The 20272-nt window shown below is 35.4% G+C and overlaps 1 protein-coding gene across 6 annotated transcripts in view; it reads left to right on the top strand.

The window, feature by feature from the left end:
* LOC6053204 (elongation of very long chain fatty acids protein) overlaps positions 1–20272 on the top strand; it is a 106624-nt gene that overhangs the window by 67054 nt on the left and 19298 nt on the right. For all 6 annotated transcript variants that reach the window (XM_038254184.1, XM_038254176.1, XM_038254210.1 and 3 more), the window contains 3 exons: positions 1036–1116; positions 1191–1353; positions 18422–18558. In XM_038254184.1, the coding sequence (XP_038110112.1) occupies positions 1036–1116; positions 1191–1353; positions 18422–18558 (381 nt within the window). The remainder of the gene's footprint in view (positions 1–1035; positions 1117–1190; positions 1354–18421; positions 18559–20272) is intronic.

Here is a 20272-nt window from a genome sequence, read left to right as displayed (position 1 = left end):
TACAAAATACAAAAATACAAAAATACAAAAATACAAAAATACAAAATACAAAAATACAAAATACAAAAATACAAAAATACAAAAATACAAAAATACAAAAATACAAAAATACAAAAATACAAAATACAAAAATACAAAAATACAAAAATACAAAAATACAAAAATACAAAAATACAAAAATACAAAAATACAAAAATACAAAAATACAAAAATACAAAAATACAAAAATACAAAATAAATACAAAATACAAAAATACAAAAATACAAAAATACAAAAATACAAAAATACAAAAATACAAAAATACAAAAATACAAAAATACAAAAATACAAAAATACAAAAATACAAAAATACAAAAATACAAAAATACAAAAATACGAAAATACAAAAATACAAAAATACAAAAATACAGAAATACAAAAATACAAAAATACAAAAATACAAAAATACAAAAATATAAAAATACAAAAATACAAAAATACAAGTATTAGATTGAAAAATACCAACATGGTTGGTGAGATTCATTGCTTATGCCCAACATCATGACACTGTGTCCTACTTTCCAACTACAGGGCACTTTACCCTTATATTGTGCCTGGAGTGTTATAAGAGGGAGAACAACGGTCCAACGTCCTAGTGTGAGAATCATTAAAAATAAAGTAACAAAAAATAACACAAACTCATGTACAGCCCATTTTTCAAATACCAATCCAATCAGAATTCCTAATCCTTTTGCAAACGCTTTCACCCACAGACCAGCAACACCAACAATCAACCGACCTTTTCATTTTTTTATAAGTTTTTCGTACAAACTCACCTCCTTGACATGCAAGAAGACCCTAGGTTTCTGTTGTAAGTAAACGTGGAAAAGTGGGCGATCTGCAGTTTTTGTCAAAATTTCATGAAAAGTGGATAAAGCTGTAAATATTTTGAGAAAAAAAACAAACCACGTTTAGTCTTGTTGAATTTTATTTTAAATTTATTGTCAAATTGAAAGAAACTAACTCTAATAATTGTCTTCTTCTTTCTTTCGCAGTATTTACAAAGTGGATGGTGGGGCCACTATAGCTTTAGGTGTCAACCGGTAGACTACTCCAACAATCCCCTTGCCTTACGGGTAAGTTCCAACATTCTCCAGGTGTTAGTTTTGTATTAATTTCTTTCTTTCGTTTCCAAAAATCCCTTCCTAAGATGGCGCGAACGTGCTGGTGGTACTACATCTCCAAGTTCACCGAGTTCTTCGACACGTTGTTCTTCATCCTGCGGAAGAAGTACCAGCACGTGTCCACCCTGCACGTCATCCACCACGGCTGCATGCCCTTCTCGGTCTGGATGGGCATGAAGTTCGCACCAGGTAATATTTTTTTTTTTTCAGATTATGTTTTAGTCAGAAATCTAGAAGTGACAGAAAATTAGCCGAATTAGCTAATATTTTTGCTAAGTTACCTAAACTTGTTCTCGCCTCGTGGAAACCAAAAAAGGAAATTTAAGTTAATTTCAACCAAATTGTTAAATTCTCCAATATTTTTGCTAATTTAGCAATTTTTTGTCATTCAAAAAGACACACCTTTCCTCAACTGCAGGAAGTGGTGCCAAACCGGTTCCCGGCTATTACAGACTGGTGCTGGTGTGACACTTGGCCCTCGCGAAGATCGTCGTTTTTTTGGTTATGCAACGCGCAGGCTACGACGACGATGCGCAAATAGTCGTTATTTCAATTTCATAGACTCCGGAGCGACGATGGGATCGATCTGCGGTGGCGCGTTTGTTTGCCAATCGAGTGTGGAACCCCTTAGGTGAAGAAGGCGCAATGTTTTAGATTTTATTTGCATTTTAGTTACGTGTTGGAGCTGGTTTTGTTAAGGTTCCAGAGATCAGAGCTAAATGCAGCAATGTAGGTAATGGTGATTTAACGTCAAACTTTGACTTATCAATGGATTGGCTTCTATCAGGTTAGCAAATAAGTTTAAAGCTACTTGTTTTAAGAAAATAGTTGTTTGAGGCATCCAGGAATTTTCTCGTATTTTCTTTTGAATAATATCAATTTTTTCTAACTTGCCAGATCGCCAAACTTAACATTCGCATTCGACAGGTTTTTACCTGTACTTTGACCACAAATATTAATATCAGGGCCAGGTGACCTACCGGTTCCGGAAATCCGGAACATCCGAAAAGTTCATGTTTTACTGTTTTTCACATATATGTGATACCAATACTCTCATGATAGTTGAAATTGATCTATAAAACTTACTAAAACCCAATACACGATTGCCACAACCACTCTGGAGTATTAGTGGCCACTTTCGGGTAACCTGGAACCGGTTATCGGGTACCCGATGAACGGCCAACTTGACTTTTTTGGTGAAATCCCATCATGTTGCAAATCAAACTGCATGAAATTGAAAAATATGTCCACCTTTGGTAATGGCGTTGTTCGCCGAGCCATCCTGGCCAATCTGGAATCGGTAACCGGTGGCCCCTTGGGGACACTTCCGGAATATGAAAGAAACCCTATCTTCCGACGTATCAAACTTCATGGAATAAAGATAAAAAAGGCAAAAATAATACCCTAAAACTTGAATTTTTCAAAAAAAAAAATGTGTAAGCTTCTGCGGATTCAAAAAACGAAATGGCTATTATGCCAAATAAATGAAAAAAATATGCTAGTATCAATTTACTGCAGTTTTTCAATGTAGTGAACCATAAATTCACGTATATTATGACTTGGGATTATATATAAGGATGCATTGGGCTAATAGGGACAGCTGTTTTAGCCATGGAGCAGTTCTCTCAGATTTCGGTCGTTCGATTTTTTTTTGTATTTTTTAATCCGACTGAAACTTTTTTGGTGCCTTTGGTATGCCCAAAGAAGCCATTTTGCATCATAAGTTTGTTAATATAATTTTCCATACAAATTTGGCAGCTGTTCATACAAAAATTATGTATGAAAATTCAAAAATCTGTATCTTTTGAAGGAATTTTTTGATCGATTTGGTGTCTTCGGCAAAGTTGTAGGTATGGATATGGACTACACTGGAAAAAAATGATACACGGTAAAAAAAAATTTGGTGATTTTTTATTCAACTTTTTGTCACTAAAAGTTGATTTGCAAAAAAACACTATTTTAAATTTTTTTTTTATATGTTTTAGAGGACATCAAATGCCAACTTTTCAGAAATTTCCAGGTTGTGCAAAAAAACTTTGACCGAGTTATGAATTTTTGAATCAATACTGATTTTTTCAAAAAATCGAAAAATTGCTCGCAAAAAAATTTTAACTTAATTTTTCAATGTAAAATCAAATTTGCAATCAAAAAGTACTTTTTTTTAAAGGTGGGCAAACTTGTGCACTATTTAAAAAAAATGAAAAACTGCGACTATTTCCAAAAAAGTCACCTAAAAATGGATTTAACTTGAAAACGGTGCACTTTATAAAAATTTCACTGAAGTACTTTTTGATTGCAAATTTGATTTTACATCGAAAAATGAAGTTGAAAAATTTTTGCGACCAATTTTTCGATTTTTGAAAAAATTAGTATTGATTCAAAAATTCATAACTCGGTCAAAGTTTTTTTGCACAACCTGGAAATTTCTGAAAAGTTGGCATTTAATGTCCTCCAAAACATATCAAAAATTGAAAAAAAATAATAAATAAAAATAGTGTTTTTTGCATATCAAGTTTTAGTGACAAAAAGTTGTGTGTGTGTGTGTGTGTGTGTGCAACCAACCAAACGGGACCACGCGGTCGCTTTTGACAAATTGAGTTGTTTCCATGTATTTTTAGATCTACATTCTATACATGCAAATAACTCGCATAGGCATTTGGAAGGTGTTAGCTCTGCCGAGCTTCGGTGACCCATTTCTACGCTGGCTAGCCGAGCGCGAGGTACTTCAGCTTTATCGACAAGCCCCGCCCTGAAGAACGTTTGCACCAATCGGATTCAAACGTTATTTAGAACTTCCGAACCCTTGTCAAATGGACAAGGACCCAGCGCGTATATAGTTGATTATAACAGTATTTCTAATTCCAGTCATAGCTCACCAAGTCGCGATGGCCTAGTGGTTAGCATTTATGCTTACCAATCCAAGGACGGGGGATCGAACCCCGACTCGAGTGACTTTGATTTTTCGTTCATGTTCAGAGTTTCAAGATTTATATTTCCTATACTTTCTCGTTGGGAGCAGATGGGAATCGAACCCAGGACCATTCGCTTACAAAGTGAACACCGTAACCAGTCAGCCACGGCCGCTCCCATCTAGTTTTAGTGACAAAAAGTTAAATTAAAAATTACCAATTTTTTTTTACCGTGTATTATTTTTTTTCAGTGTAGTCCATATCCATACCTACAACTTTGCCGAAGACACCAAATCGATCAAAAATTCCTTCAGAAGATACAGATTTTTGAATTTTCATATATCATTTTTGTATGGCCAGCTGCCAAATTTGTATGGAAAATTATATGGGTAATTCTCCGTCAACTCACACAGCACTTGCCCCGACCCCTCTTCGATTTGCGTGAAACTTTGTCCTAAGGGGTAACTTTTGTCCCTGATCACGAATCCGAGGGCCGTTTTTTGGTATCTCGTGACGGAGGGGCGGTACGACCCCTTCAATTTTTGAACATGCGAAAAAAGAGGTATTTTTCAATAATTTGCAGCCTGAAACGGTGATGAGATAGAAATAGGAGCAGCCGTGGCTGACTGGTTACGGTGTTCGCTTTGTAAGCGAATGGTTCTGGGTTCGATTCCCATCTGCTCCCAACGAGAAAGAATAGGAAATATTAATCTTGAAACTCTGAACATGTACGAAAAATCAAAGTCGCTCGAGTCGGGGTTCGATCCCCCGTCCTTTGGATTGGTAAGCAAAAATGCTAACCACTAGGCCATCGCGACTTGGTGAGCTATGACTGGAATTAGGAATACTGTTACTATCAACTATATACGCGCTGGGTCCTTGTCCATTTGACAAGGGTTCGGAAGTTCTAAATAAAGTTTGAATCCGATTGGTGCAAACGTTCTTCAGGGCGGGGCTTGTCGATAAAGCTGAAGTACCTCGCGCTCGGCTAGCCAGCGTAGAAATGGGTCACCGAAGCTCGGCAGAGCTAACGCCTTCCAGATGCCTATGCGAGTTATTTGCATGTATAGAATGTAGATCTAAAAATACATGGAAACAACTCAATTTGTAAGAAGCGACCGCGTGGTCCCGTTTGGTTGGTTGGACACACACACACACGGTGATGAGATAGAAATTTGGTGTCAAAGGGACTTTTATGTAAAATTAGACGCCCGATTTGATGGCGTACTCAGAATTCCGAAAAAACGTATTTTTCATCGAAAAAAAACACTAAAAACGTTTTAAAAATTCTCCCATTTTCCGTTACTCGACTGTAAAAAATTTTGGAACATGTCATTTTATGGGAAATTTAATGTGCTTTTCGAATCTTCATTGACCCAGAAGGGTCATTTTTTCATTTAGAACAAAAATTTTTATTTTAAAATTTCGTGTTTTTTCTAACTTTGCAGGGTTATTTTTTAGAGTGTAACAATGTTCTACAAAGTTGTGAGCAGACAATTACAAAAATTTTGATATATAGACATAAGGGTTTGCTCATAAACATCACGAGTTATCGTGATTTTACGAAAAAAAGTTTTGAAAATGTTGGTTGTCATCGATCCTGGCCGTTCATGGTCACCCGCGACAGACACGGGCGACGAAACAAAGAGAAACGCAAAAAGTAACTTTTTCAAAACTTTTTTTCGTAAAATCGCGATAACTCATGATGTTTATAAGCAAACCCCTTATGTCTATATATCAAAATTTTTGTAATTATCTGCTCTACAACTTTGTAGAACATTGTTACACTCTAAAAAATAACCCTGCAAAGTTAGAAAAAACATGAAATTTTAAAATCATTGTTGGAATTCGAGCGAGAAGAAGGAAAGCATTTCTCGCTCGCGAACGAGGGAGAGAACTTGTAGGTTCTTTTCTCTTCTCGCTCGCGCTCGCATTTTCGTTCGCGTTCTCGCTCTCGCCGCGAGCGCTCGCGAGCGCCTCGTGCTAGCCGTTCATCCCAAGCTAGCAATTTGTTTATCAGGCTTATGAATACGAACCAGGCGATGGTATAGAGGTGTAACTTCAATCGCTGTGTTGTTTTTTGTTCGTTTCTAACACGTTCAACTTCTCGCGAACGGGCAATTCTGGCTCGCGAGAAAGCCCGTTCGCGAGCGGAGGAGAGCACGGGCAATCGGTGAGTTTCTCTCGGCAGCTCGAGACTCGCGGCGAGAACTCGAGAGAGAGAAAATTTTCTCGCGAGAGCGCGATAATACCAATACTGTTTAAAATGAAAAAAATTGTTCTAAATGAAAAAATAACCCTCTGAGTCAATGTAGATTCGAAAAAAAACATTAAATTTCCCATAAAATGACATGTTCCAAAATTTTTTACAGTCGAGTAACGAAAAATGGGAGAATTTTTAAAACGTTTTTAGTGTTTTTTTTTTTCGATGAAAAATACGTTTTTTCGGAATTCTGAGTACGCCTAATTTTACATAAAAGTCCCTTTGACTCCAAATTTCTATCTCATCACCGTTTTAGGCTGCAAATTATTGAAAAACACCTCTTTTTTCGCATGTTCAAAAATGGAAGGGGTCGTACCGCCCCTCCGTCACGAGATATCAAAAAACTAACTTAATCCACCTATGTGGTTGGAGCCTTCCTCACAACAATGGCTGTACACAAGTTTCATCTATTTTTTAGATCCGGCTTCATCGATATCACTTAAGTGGCCATATCTCGAGACAGGGTTGCCAGATCTTCAATGTTTTGCACTCGTTGGAAAGGTCTTTTGATAACCTAACCAACGATGGGTCGGATGGTGGATCCGGACATAGTTTACATACATTTAAGTAAGATCCGGCTTCAAAAAAGTACATCAATATCACTTAAGTGGCCATATCTCGAGACAGGGTTGCCAGATCTTCAATGTTTTGCACTCGTTGGAAAGGTCTTTTGATAACCTAACCAATGATGGGTCGGATGGTGGATCCGGACATAGTTTACATACATTTAAGTGAGATCCGGCTTCAAAAAAGTACATCAATATCACTTAAGTGGCCATATCTCGAGACAGGGTTGCCAGATTTTCAATGTTTTAGACTCGTTAGAAAGGTATTTTGATAACCTAACCAACGTCGGGTCGGGTAGTGGAGCCGGACATAGTTTACATACATTTAAGTGAGATCCGGCTTCAAAAAAGTACATCATATCACTTAAGGGACCATATCTCGAGACAGGGTTGCCAGATCTTCAATGTTTTAGACTCATTGGAAAGGTCTTTTGATAATCTTACCAACAATGGGTCGGATGATGGACCCGGACATAGTTTACATACATTTAAGTGAGATCCGGCTTCAAAAAAGTACATCAATATCACTTAAGTGGCCATATCTCGAGACAGGGTTGCCAGATCTTCAATGTTTTGGACTCGTTGGAAAGGTCTTTTGATAACCTAACCAACAATGGGTCGGATGATAGACCCGGACATAGTTTACATACAGTTAAGTGAGATCCAAATATATGTGAAAACACATTTTTATACATAACTTTTGAACTACTTATCGAAACTTCAATCTGTATAAAACTCGATCTATGGGACCCTAAACCAAGTTGAATGCAACAAGTTCGGGTCAAATCGGTTCAGCCAGTGCCGAGAAACATGAGCTAGTTTGTTGGTCACATACATACATACACACACACATACACACACACATACACACAGACATTTGTTCAGTTTTCGTTTCTGAGTCGATATGTATACATGAAGGTGGGTCTACGACGTTTTTATACGAAGTTCATTTTTAGAGCAGGATTATAGCCTTACCTCAGTGAGGAAGGCAAAACGGACCTCGGATTCGTGATCAGGGACAAAGTTACCCCTTAGGACAAAGTTTCACGCAAATCGAAGAGAGGTCAGGGCAACTTTTCCCGATTTCGTGTGAGTTGGTAGAGAATTACCCATCTATTGTTTTAAAGTGACATAAATTTTTGAGAAAATAATTCCCTCATAGCTTCCCTCCATCACTTCCCACTCAACTACCCTCAATTTACCAAAACAAAAAGCAATGCTCACCTAATCAGCAAGTCCGCACCGACGACACCGACGTCGTCAAACGCAATCCTCCCTGCTGCTGCTGCTGCTGCTGTGTGTAACGGAACCGGGTCAAGTTTAGCCGGTCATTGACAAACGCACCCAGCATAATGAATGGGAGGCCAAATGGAAGTCACAGCCGCGCCATTTGAATGAATCGGACCTGGCCAGTGCGAAAGAAAGTGAAAACAAAAACTCGTTTTCGATGAAACTAACAAGCTGGGAGACTTGGCCGGGGATAGGCGACGAACCGCCTCCCCCACCCGCTCCAGTTATCACTAGGTCAGGATGGAAGTGCTGCCAGATTTGGTGATTTTCATTATACTTTTAGATAAATGTGGTATTAAAATTAAACAAAAACGACAAACCTAACTCCTGGCAACACTGGCCACCTGCAACCACCTGACTCTGCGACGCCATTGGCGGCTGCCCGGTTTGAGGTTAGGAAATGCACTCACACAAACCCAGCAACAAAAGTAGCGACGATTTGCGAATTTTTGTTCTGCTTTTTGTTTTGCAAAATCTGCGTTCGCGCGGTTGGACCGGTTTTTGTTTATGTCACAATGACAACAACAACAACAACAGTACCAGCCGCCAAAAACGCAACAACAACAACAGCAATATCAACAAAATATCGACCGCCTCAGCAGCAATTTTGGGCCGGTGCAGACGTGAAAGCTTCCCGAGCGTGTGCGATATTGCGTGGTCTCTCGATAGGGAGGGGAATTGATATTGACCCCGGCCGATTTTTTTTTTGCTGGAAATATTTGAGTACTGTTCGAAGTTCATTTACTTTTATTGTTGCCCTTATAATTATCAAGTTTGGGTAAAAAATTGAGAAACAAAATAGTTGGTAACGAATAGATCCCCTTTTTCGGCAACACTGTTGTAAATGCACTGTGAAAAATAGCATAAAACAACAGCTCCCACCTATTGGCAGTGCAATCCATCTGAAAAATACTTGATAAAATATTAATGGATAGTAATTTTTGAAAAACAAATGTTAAAAAAAAATATTTCAAATCATGACCATTACTCTAATCAAATTCAAAGTCGCCACAAAGTTTGTTCAAGCTTTTCTGCAGATTCTTCCTAATTTTAATCTTAACGTTATTCAATCTATGGCATTATTAGGGCTTATGTTTTTTCACGGCAAAAAAAAAATCGTAATTACGCGGCATGACAATTACAAAACATCGAAATTTCACGGTTATCTAAAAACTGCTCAAAATGACCGAAAAATGTTTTCTTTTAGCAAAATTATTAAAAGAAAAGTGTCTTAAAAATAGCAGTAGTTCAAGATACAAAATAAAACCCCCTGACACAAATTATTTTTACTTGAAAAAAGGAGTATTGGATTAGTCTCGGGAAATTTTTAAGAATTTCCGTCAGTGGAATTCTAGATTTGTTTTGTTTAGGTCTTACAAACAAATGCAAACCTTGAGTATACACAGCAAAAAATCCGATGGTAAAATCGCATGCAAAAGCATGCACATCACCTTCGTCAAAATAAACACTTAATATTACACACTGCATGTACAATTTTTGCAAACACAAAAAAAAAGTTGCAACCGACGGGATTCAAACCCAGCACCAACAGTAAGGACTGGCGCCTTAGCTTACTCGGCCATCAGACTAGAGCGTCCAATTTCCCGGGGTTACAGAATTCCCGGGAAACGGGAAATTTTCAACAAATTTCCCGGGAAATCCCGGGAATTCCCGGGAAATTTTTAAATTTATCAAAAATTGTTCTGATTCTTATTTTGGTTGATATTTTGCAACAAAATAGTATAAAATAGCGACATTATAGGTCAAAATGAGTGTTAGGTTCAATTATTGCATTAGCTGCTTGTAAAAAAACCCGATTTAATCCCACCAGGGGTGAGATAGAGCCTTTCTCACTAAAGAATATAACTTCTCTCAATTCACTACATCGACTTGATACAAAAAAACTTATGATGAAAGCAAGGTATTATTAATTATTAACAATTTTCACCTATCGAATATTTTTAATCGTACAAATTCTTAGCTTCCAATGCGCAAGTGACGACACACACCGCGGTTTTGGTTTTCTAGTTTTGGTACGAGCCCAAAAACCGAACAAAGCAGGCGCAAAGCAAAACCGAGTTAACCGCACAGTGGGAAGCTTGCCATTCAGCGTCTACGAAAGTGAGAGAGTCAGAGATAGATATTTTTACAACCGCACCACTACACACTCAATCGCAATACCTTAGGTAGATAGCCATTGGCGTCGCGAGCATTGAAAACTTTGAAAACGATATAAAGCTTCGAAGCTTAGAAAGCTCCTATTGGAATCCAATGAACTCTGTTAAATAAAACGACACGACAATTGAAGCCTACTTAAAGGCGATTTTAGGAGCACACGGGAAACAGATTGATTGTACCCGGATGAATGTCCTATGTCAAAAAAGTTTCTGCATAAACATTGGACAGTTATGCAAAAACGGACAGAGCAAAAGAAACCGAAAAGCTACGATATCTTACATGTTGAAGGAAACATCGGTAGACAAGCTACTACGAACGAGTATAAGTCGAGCCGAAACATATGCGCCAGCATTCTAGCGCCAGTATTCGAAGCTCAACTTGACAACTTGTCGACTTGGCGACGAAGCGTCTAAAATCGATGCAGTGTGATTTTTTAGCGATTTTTCGGTTTAAAATTCATGCTGAATCGACATATTTACGAAGCTGGAAATGACGTCCTGGCTTAAAGTAAAACCTATACCTTTCTTTAGTAAGAAAGGCAAAAAGTAAATCGTTCTAAAAATTGATCGGGATTGCCGATCGATGTAAAATTTGTTTCAGATGCTCACTCATGGTCTGTACTATGAATGTAGCAAGAAATTTCGAATAAAATCAGAAATGAAAAATGTTGGCGAAGGTCACCAGGTGGGCTTTTACCTTTTTTTAGGGATTTTGTTTCTTATGGTAGGTCAATCAAACGGCTCTAACTCCAGAACCATATTATGAATCTGAATGAAAATTTGGGAGGTTGTAGAGCTCGAAAAATGCAATTTTGAGATTAATAAAAGATATGAAAATGAAAAAATTGGACCATATTTTCATTTGGAAACTGTGTATTTTCTGGAAAAGTCTGGCCGTATCCGAAAACAGATGGATAATTCGAAATTTGCGCGGCAACTCGCCCAGGTTCAGCACACTAGCTTTCATCTGCATTTAGGAGAATCGAAATCGGATTTATGGGAGCTGAGAACGGCGCGACACAAAATTTTGCAAAATTTTACCACATACGAACATCACTCGACCTCCACGGAATTTATTTTCTCAAAATTCCAGGGTTCGAGATAGACGAGTTCTATCAAGGTGAATCGATAGAGCGTCGAAAATCGATGCAGTGTGATTTTTTAGCGATTTTTCGGTTTAAAATTCATGCTGAATCGACATATTTACGAAGCTGGAAATGACGTCCTGGCTTAAAGTAAAACCTATACCTTTCTTTAGTAAGAAAGGCAAAACATACATTTTTAAGAAAATATAAAAAATAAATATCTGTCATTCAATTTGTTCAAAATAACAAAACAATAATGATTAGTGTTTTGTATTGATGTGATGTAGCTAGGTATAATTTTTTAAATCAAAGTGTTTGGAAAGTGAGTAAAATGAATCCATGTTCCAAAACGATAGAATTGCTTTTGAATACGTCTCTGTTACCAGTTTGAGAGAACATGATAAGGAATAAAATTGATAATTTAGATAAAATGAAAAAAAAAAATCATGCAGTAAATGTGTCTTTCATGGCAAAACATTGAAATGAAAAAAAAATAATAAAGAAATATGATTTTCATGGCAAATAATTTATCCAGAACACATGTAAGGGACCATCCATAAACCACGTGGGCACTTTAGGGGGTGGTAGTACGATTGTCCACGATCCATACAAAAAAGTTTTTTTGTATGGAGAATTGTCCACGAGGGGGGCGGGGGGGGGTAACAGATTCCCAAAAAAGTGTCCCCGTGGTATGTGGATGGTCCCTAACTGGTTTAATCTCATGAATAAATCTATAAGCATTGAATTTACTTTAAAAATCTACTATTCACTTGAAATACAATTTTTATGTGATCACTACTCAAAGTTTTCAAATGTTTGGAGCGATTATTTGAAATATGTTTGCATGTTTTGGGCACTTCTAATATAATACGAAGTAGTTTTTTTATTTGATCTTACGCCCTCGGTAGCTCTAGTGCGCTATAAAATTTCAACTTTTAACTGTAATTTTTTAAACAATTTTAAACAAATTAACCATTTTTCCCAATTTGGTCATGGTATTCCAGTTTGGTCATGGTAAACAAAAAGCAAAAAATAGATAAATTTTGATCTTGGGGGAAGAGGTACCTTATTTTCGAATGATATAACACATTTTAATTGTTTATTTTCATTTCATAATATCGCAATTATTTTAAACAAAATCTATTCCTAGTTGTGAATGCTTCAGAAATTAATATTATCTGAAATAAATCTTGACTTGAAATTTTATGACGAACTGATTAGTTCAAAAAGAATAGTAAATTGAATTTGATAAAATAAAATTTAGTGCTCTAATTATTTTTTTTAGGTTTCGAAATGTACCAAAAAGTTAAAAAAATGTATACTTCCGCTTGAATTTCGGGAATTCCCGGGAAATTTAGAAATTTCCCGGGAAACGGGAAATATTTTTTTTCGGGAAATCCCGGGAATTCCCGGGAATTTTTTTCCCGGGACGGGAAATTGGACGCTCTACATCAGACCGATGAAAAGCTGTAAGGATAAACACATATATGAGCTTGACATTTCGGTCAAGTAGGTTTCCCATAGTGACGGGCTACATATTTCAGGGTGTAAAATTACATAAAATTGCATAAAATAATGCAATATTTATTTTACACCCAGGCCTTTTACACGCAGCTGGATTACTATTTTTTTAGCTGTGTATCACGCTTACTCCAATGAATATTGACATAAGGTGAACAAGGGATACACTAAATGTCAACAATTTATGATGCAACTATTTAAATTTTATTGAGTTTTTATAAAATTAATTTGCTTAAATACCTCCAAAACAAAGCCTGTCCTGAGCCTCTTATTAATCAGAAATGCAATAAAGTTTTTATTTTGCTTTCCTTAATTTCATCTAGTGCGTCCATCCCGGGAATTCCCGGTACTTTTCGAAAACCGGGAATTCCTGAATCCCGGGAATTTTTTTTATAATTTTTCCCGGGAATTCCCGAATAAAAAAAAACAAATTTTGGTCTGGAAATTCAGATTTGGTCGTGGAAATAAATGAACAGCTGAATAAAACATAATCGGTAATAATTTATACTCGGCAGATATCAGCATAATTCAGCTATTCAGCCATTTTTATTTTGCACGATATTTTGAATGACTTTGGTTAAAACACGAACAGCACAAAAATCTAATTGTCTAATCTTATTGCGCTGAAATCACCTCCTTACCTATTATGGCTGTCGATCTTTTTTTTTGAATTTTAATTTTTGTATTTTTTAATCCGGCTGAAACTTTTTTGGTGCCTTCAATATGCCCAAAGAAGCCATTTTGCATCATTAGTTTGTCCAAATAATTTTCCTTAAAAATTTGGCAGCTGTGCATACAAAAATGATGTATGAAAATTCAAAAATCTGTATCTTTTGAAGGAATGTTTTGATCGATTTGGTGTCTTCGGCAAAGTTGTAAATATGGATAAGGACTGCACTGAAAAAAATGATACACGGTAAAAAAAGTTTGGTGATTTTTAATTTAACTTTTCGTTACTAAAACTTGATTTGCAAAAAACGCTATTTTTAATTTATTTTTCATTTTTTGATATGTTTTAGGGGACATAAAATTCCCACTTTTCAGAAATTTCCAGGTTGTGCCAAAAATCTTTGACCGAGTTATGAATTTTCGAATCAATACTATTTTTTTCAAAAAATCGAAATATTAGTCGCAACAATTTTTCAACTTCATGTAAAATAAAATTTGCAATAAAAAAGTACTTTAGTGAAATTTTCATAAAGTGCACCGTTTTCAAGTTATAGCCATTTTTAGGTAACTTTTTTGAAAGTAGTTGCAGTTTTCCATTTTTTTAAATAAGTGCACATGTTTGCCCACTTTTGAAAAACATATTTTTGAAATGCTGAGAAAATTCTCTATATTTTGCACTTTTGAACTTTGTTGATACGACCCTTAGTTGCTGAGATATTGCCATGCAAAGGTTTAAAAAACAGGAAAATTGATGTTTTCTAAGTTTCACCCAAAAACCCACCATTTTCTAAAGTTGAAATCTCAGCAACTAATGGTCCGATTTTCAATGTTAAAATATGAAACATTCGTGAAATTTTCCGATCTTTCCGAAAAAAATATTTTCAATTTTTTTAAACCAAGACTAAAATTTCAAAAAGGCGTAATATTGAATGTTTGGCCCTTCTGAAATGTTAGTCTTGATTTGAAAGTTTTAAATGTATTGTTTTCGGAAAGATCGGAAAATTTTACGAATGTTTCATATTTTAACATTGAAAATCGGACTATTAGTAAAGATATTGACGTAAGAAAATGGTGGGTTGTTTGGGTGAGACTTAGAAAACATCTATTTTCCTGTTTTTTAAACCTTTGCATGGCAATATCTTAGCAACTAAGGGTCGTATCATTAAAGTTCAAAAGTGCAAAATTTAGACAATTTTCTCAGCATTTCAAAAATATTTTTTTCAAAAGTGGGCAAACATGTGCACTTATTTAAAAAAATGGAAAACTGCGGCTACTTTCAAAAAAGTTACCTAAAAATGGCTATAACTTGAAAACGGTACACTTTATGAAAATTTCACTAAAGTACTTTTTGATTGCAAATTTGATTTTAAATCGAAAAATGGAGTTGAAAAATTTTTAAGACCAAACATTTTGTATAATTTTTTTTCAGTGTAGTCCTTATCCATACCTACAACTTTCCCGACGACACCAAATCGATCACAAAATTCCTTCAAAAGATACAGATTTTTGAATTTTCATATATCATTTTTGCATGGACAGCTGCCAAACTTGTATGGAAAATTATATGGACAAACTATTGGTCCTTGCACTGTAACTTGGATTTGGCCCGCACTTTTCTCTCGCACTTTTGACAACAAAATTTCCAAAAACTAGGCAACCAACAGTTGTTTATTTACATTTCCAGTCGCAGTTTCCACCAAACTAGACATTCGCACATTAAAATTGCGATTGACAGGTGAGCAACATCGGCTCGCTTAGATCATTTTTTGAGAAAATTAAAATTTCCCAAGCCAGTTTGACAAGTCGCAATAGTGCGATCGATAGCAATAATTTAGTGCGAAGTCCAAGTTAGTGAGAATTGCGCAATAATGATGCAAAATGTCTTCTTTGGGCATATCGAAGGCACCAAAAAAGTTTCAGCCGGATTAAAAAATACGAAAATTTAAATTCAAAAAAAAAAAAATCGACAGCCATAATAGGTAAGGAGGTGATTTCAGCGTGTAGATTATCAGCAATTAATATGATCGATCTATTTCTATGATTTTATGCTTGAAAACATAATAAATATGATGAAAACATAAATTTTATGACTGTTTCAAAAATTTCCCGGGATCCCGGAAATTCCCGGGATTCCATGAATATTTTTCCCGTTTCCCGGGAAACACAAAACCCGGGAAATTTGAACGCCCTAATTTCAGCAATAGGGAAATTTAATTATTTTAATAAAGTTCAGGAAAAACTTCATTGAAAACAGTTTTTTTTTCTTTTTTTTGATAATTCAAAAAAATACATTTCAAAATGGTTTACACCAGGGGTGCCCAACCTTTTGGCCCTGCGGGCCAGATCTGATTTTTCTAAAGCAGAGGCGGGCCGGAACTAATGACCATGAGCATGAGCATGGTTGACTGCCAATGAGCTGCTACTCTGTTATTGACAGATCAGCTGAAGTTAAACAATGAATCAAAAATGATCAGTGGGAGCCAACCATCCGTTCACTGTTTAACCCCTGAAGACCCCGACTTTATTAGTCAATACCGGCGCCTTCCCAAGAAGCCTGCAGTTCAACAAAAGGGAGGAATGTTAGTCCGATAGTTGAAGTTGCAGACTCATCAAGCACATAGTTTTTCGCTATATACTTGTTGATACCGCTTGAGACCGTTGAATCCACAGCATCTCCTTCAAGCATCACGATTATTTTTTTTTTGGTTAGTAGGATAAGGTATTGGCTTTTCGATGCCTCCCGAGCTACGATGCTATGGGGAGGACTTTCATAACAAACCTGTCGGCGAGCCTTCCGAGCAACGATGCTATGGGAAGGTCTTTCTAATTAGCACACCAAAACACTCGCGCACAGGTATTTAAATACTGAATAAATGTAATTTTTCATCACGATTACCCAGACGACATTGATGATATAGGAAGGACTTTTTTACAGTCCTTTACAGTAACACTTAAACTTATTTTAATGCAACAATTCACACGACGTCGTGCCTCCCGATCAACGATGATGTAGGAAGGACTTGAGCAAGCCAATCAGGATGAAACACGAAATAAAATTCTTTTCTTTCACACGCGGGCCGGAACTAATGTTGGTGAAAGTAAAAAACAGTAAACATTTTTTTTCATAAAATTTATTTTGATAGATTAATTTAAGTGAACAAATACATAAACAAGTGTTGCAAATAAGATTTAAATAACTTGATTTTAAGAAAGAATTACAAAGATTGCTTTTAAAGATGTGTTTAATTGATTTACTTTTATTTTGTTTTGGACAAAATTGTATTGACACAAATTGACGACAAATTGTCGTTTGAAATTGAATTCCGACACCATAAACTAAAAAAAATATCAAAATTGCGTCGTTGCAAGTTTTTATTCAAGTTTGAAAAATCAACAAGACAAGATAAATTTATTAAAACGAAATTTGGATTCAAATCTTCTCTACGAAAAAACAATTTTTGCGTTGTTGTGCACCTTTATTCAAATATTTTACAAAACATTTTAAAATTATTTTAAAGACATGCAATTAAAAAAAAAGTGCATACAAATATAAATTTGATTCGTCATTCTTCAAATTTCTTAGAATTATTGAGGATCATAAAAAGTGCTATCTAATTTCTTGACTTCTTTAGATTGTTTTTTAATATTTTTTTTTAAATATTTGCAGCGATCTTTATTTTCAATATGATTAATTTGCCTTTTTCAAGCTATTTCCCAGCAAAACTTTATCATTGAAAAGTTGCTCTGACAAAATAATAATAATTAATCAAAATCCTCAGAAACAATTGAATTAGAAAAAAAAACAGCCGAAACCTTAAGAAATTAGAATTCAGTGTCTTTTGCCATCTTTTTGCATATTTTTCAAGTTTAATAATGAATTCTTATAACATCAATATTGAAATAATAAGAATTAAATTCAAACAAAAAGAATGTTTAGGTGTGAAATAAAATCATTTCAAAAAAATACAAAGGCATAATCCTAACAAACGTTGAATTAGTAACATTGTATGTCAAAAGCAAAATAAACAAATAATTGTTTTGTTATAATAACTGAAAATTTGATCTCAAGATATTTATTTTTATTTAGACACTCAATTAATTTATTAAATATTTTATGAAGGGCCGGTCATAGAACCATTTTGAAAATCCGTCGCGGGCCGGATGAAACATTTGTTTGCATGAATAAAAAAAATCTAAATAAGCGCCATTGTTCTTGCGCGAACAAAAAGTCATTCAAATGGCTGCGCTGCTACTGCTGCGTATAATTGCAAGCCAATTATTCGGAGGAAAAAAAAGTTACGTTAGATGAGTGTCTTTTCTTTCCCTACATATGCGAAGAAGTAGTTTAAACCTGCTCCACGTAATAATTTAAAGTTTACGCACCCAAGATGAGAGCAAGCTGAATGGAATAATAATCGCAAGACTTGTTCGGGGGTTCGTCGCCTGCCGCGGTTGCAAGTCTTTTTTGCCATAATAGAGCTCAAAACGGGGTGGTGCATTCAATTTTTCACGGTCCAAATGAACTGCCAAGAAGACCTCAAAAATTGGCGCACAGGGAGATTAACATAATGAAAACGAACTTTTTTTTGCGTTGTTGTGACAGGATGGGAAAATAGATACAGTAATGGTTCACATTTTCTGCGAGGCATCAATTATATCGTCAAGTGACGATGACGACGCCGGCACCTTCTAGAAGCGTTGGTAAATTATTGTTAAGTCTCATCGACACAATGAACTGATAGATTTTGTTTTTGTCTCGTTTCCTCCTCTCCGCCAGGTGGCCACAGCACCTTCTTCGCCATGCTGAACTCGTTTGTACATATTGTTATGTATTTCTACTACATGGTGGCGGCCCTCGGACCAAAGTACCAGAAGTACATCTGGTGGAAGAAGTACCTCACCGCGTTCCAGATGGTAAGTGCATTTTTTTTTGGTTCGGTTTCTTATGTCACTTTTGCCAATTATCAAGTTGTAAAATTGCCCCTTTTTGGTGTAATTTTACCTAAATTAATGTGTAAAACAAGAAATTCTAATTGAAAAGTTAAAAAATCACCAATTTCCGGAGTAAAAAAAAGAAAATTGATGTAATTTGATTTATTTGTTTACAATTTTTCTATTTCATTTAATTTACTGGTTTCCATTTTCAACTCGTTGTAATGCAACCTTTTTCTGTTTTGCGTAAAATAATCTTTAATATAAAATAACTCAGTTTTTTTTGTTTATCTCAAGTGACAAGAAAATATGAAAATTTAAATTACAAGCCATCCCTAATAAAATTGGTGTGCCTAAAAATTAATTTCCCATATAGTGAAAACTAACGTCATGAATCGAATTCCCGGACGCTTCGAAACCCGGACACTTCATCTTGTTTTATCAATTATTTGGATATAAGTTCGCATTATGAATGTCAAAACTGTGTTATTTGATGAATTCCAACATCAATTTTCATTTAAATTTGTTTGAACGCTGTAGTTAATGCCAAAACAATTAAATACAATAAAATTATAAGTTTACCAAAAATGCGAAACATTTCACTTGAAATATTTCATAGGCGTTCAAAGCACCGGGAAGGCAAAGCAGAAATTTATGGTTTCGATTTCCTTAAATTCTAGCAATTTTTTGTATAAACTATCGATTGTTTTGTTGCAAACAGCTTATTTGAGACCTAGAGAATGCCATTCACTAACATTTCAGTCCAAATTTGTGCGATTCATTAGCAAAAACGAGTGTTCGGAATTCGAAGCAAAAGTGTCCGGATTTCGAATTGGCTTTTATCGGTGTCCGGGATTCGAAGCACAACAAGTCATTTTTTTTCTAATCCTGATGAAAAATTGTTAGAAAAGACATATTTTGAATGCATTCTCTTAAAACTGACTGTTCAATTGGATGTTAGGGCTTACAAATATAAGCTTAATTACATTGCTTATAACTGAAAATAGAATATTTTTTCAGTGTGGTAGAAACCAGGCAAGTAAATTTGATTACGTAAATATAAAAACGACATAAACCAAAAAGCTGTCAAAGGCAAACTTATGGGAAATTGGACGAGCTTTCCGGTAAAAATATTTACGAGACTGAAAAACCAAGTCTGTCATATGGAAATTGCCAAAAACCACAAAAAACCCGTTTTTTCAGCATTTTCATTTGTAAAACCTCTGTATCTTCCCAAGGATAGGACATAGGACAATGGTCAATATGGAGATTTTTATGTAAAATTGTCTGAAAAATCGATTCCTTCTACCGGTTTTCAAAAATTTTGACGTTCAGACCACTTTTCAAAAAATAGTTTTAGCAAATGATTTTTTTTATTTTTTTAGGAGAGACATACCATCCTGCATGTTTCGTCAGTCTTTTGGTTATATTTTAGGCTATTTCCTCAAATATTTTAAGCGAAAAATCGTGACATCACCTTTAAATTTAAGTTTTAGACTTGAAAATCAAAAAATCTCAGAGATGTGGCGTGTAATTTTGTTTCAGTGTATTTTTTTCAGAAAGCCCGTTCAATTTCTTACAAGTTTGTCTTTGAACACTTTTTGATACGACGCAACGGCTTCGAAATGCAGTAATTTTTAAATTACAAAATACAGAAATATTTAAATACCTTACGCCCTTCTCAAATGTTATTTTC

The sequence above is a fragment of the Culex quinquefasciatus genome, chromosome 1 (genome assembly GCF_015732765.1).
Source record: "Culex quinquefasciatus strain JHB chromosome 1, VPISU_Cqui_1.0_pri_paternal, whole genome shotgun sequence".
Lineage (NCBI taxonomy): Eukaryota > Metazoa > Arthropoda > Insecta > Diptera > Culicidae > Culex > Culex quinquefasciatus.
Note: the sequence above shows the minus strand (reverse complement) of the source record. Positions and strands in the feature narration are given on the sequence as shown.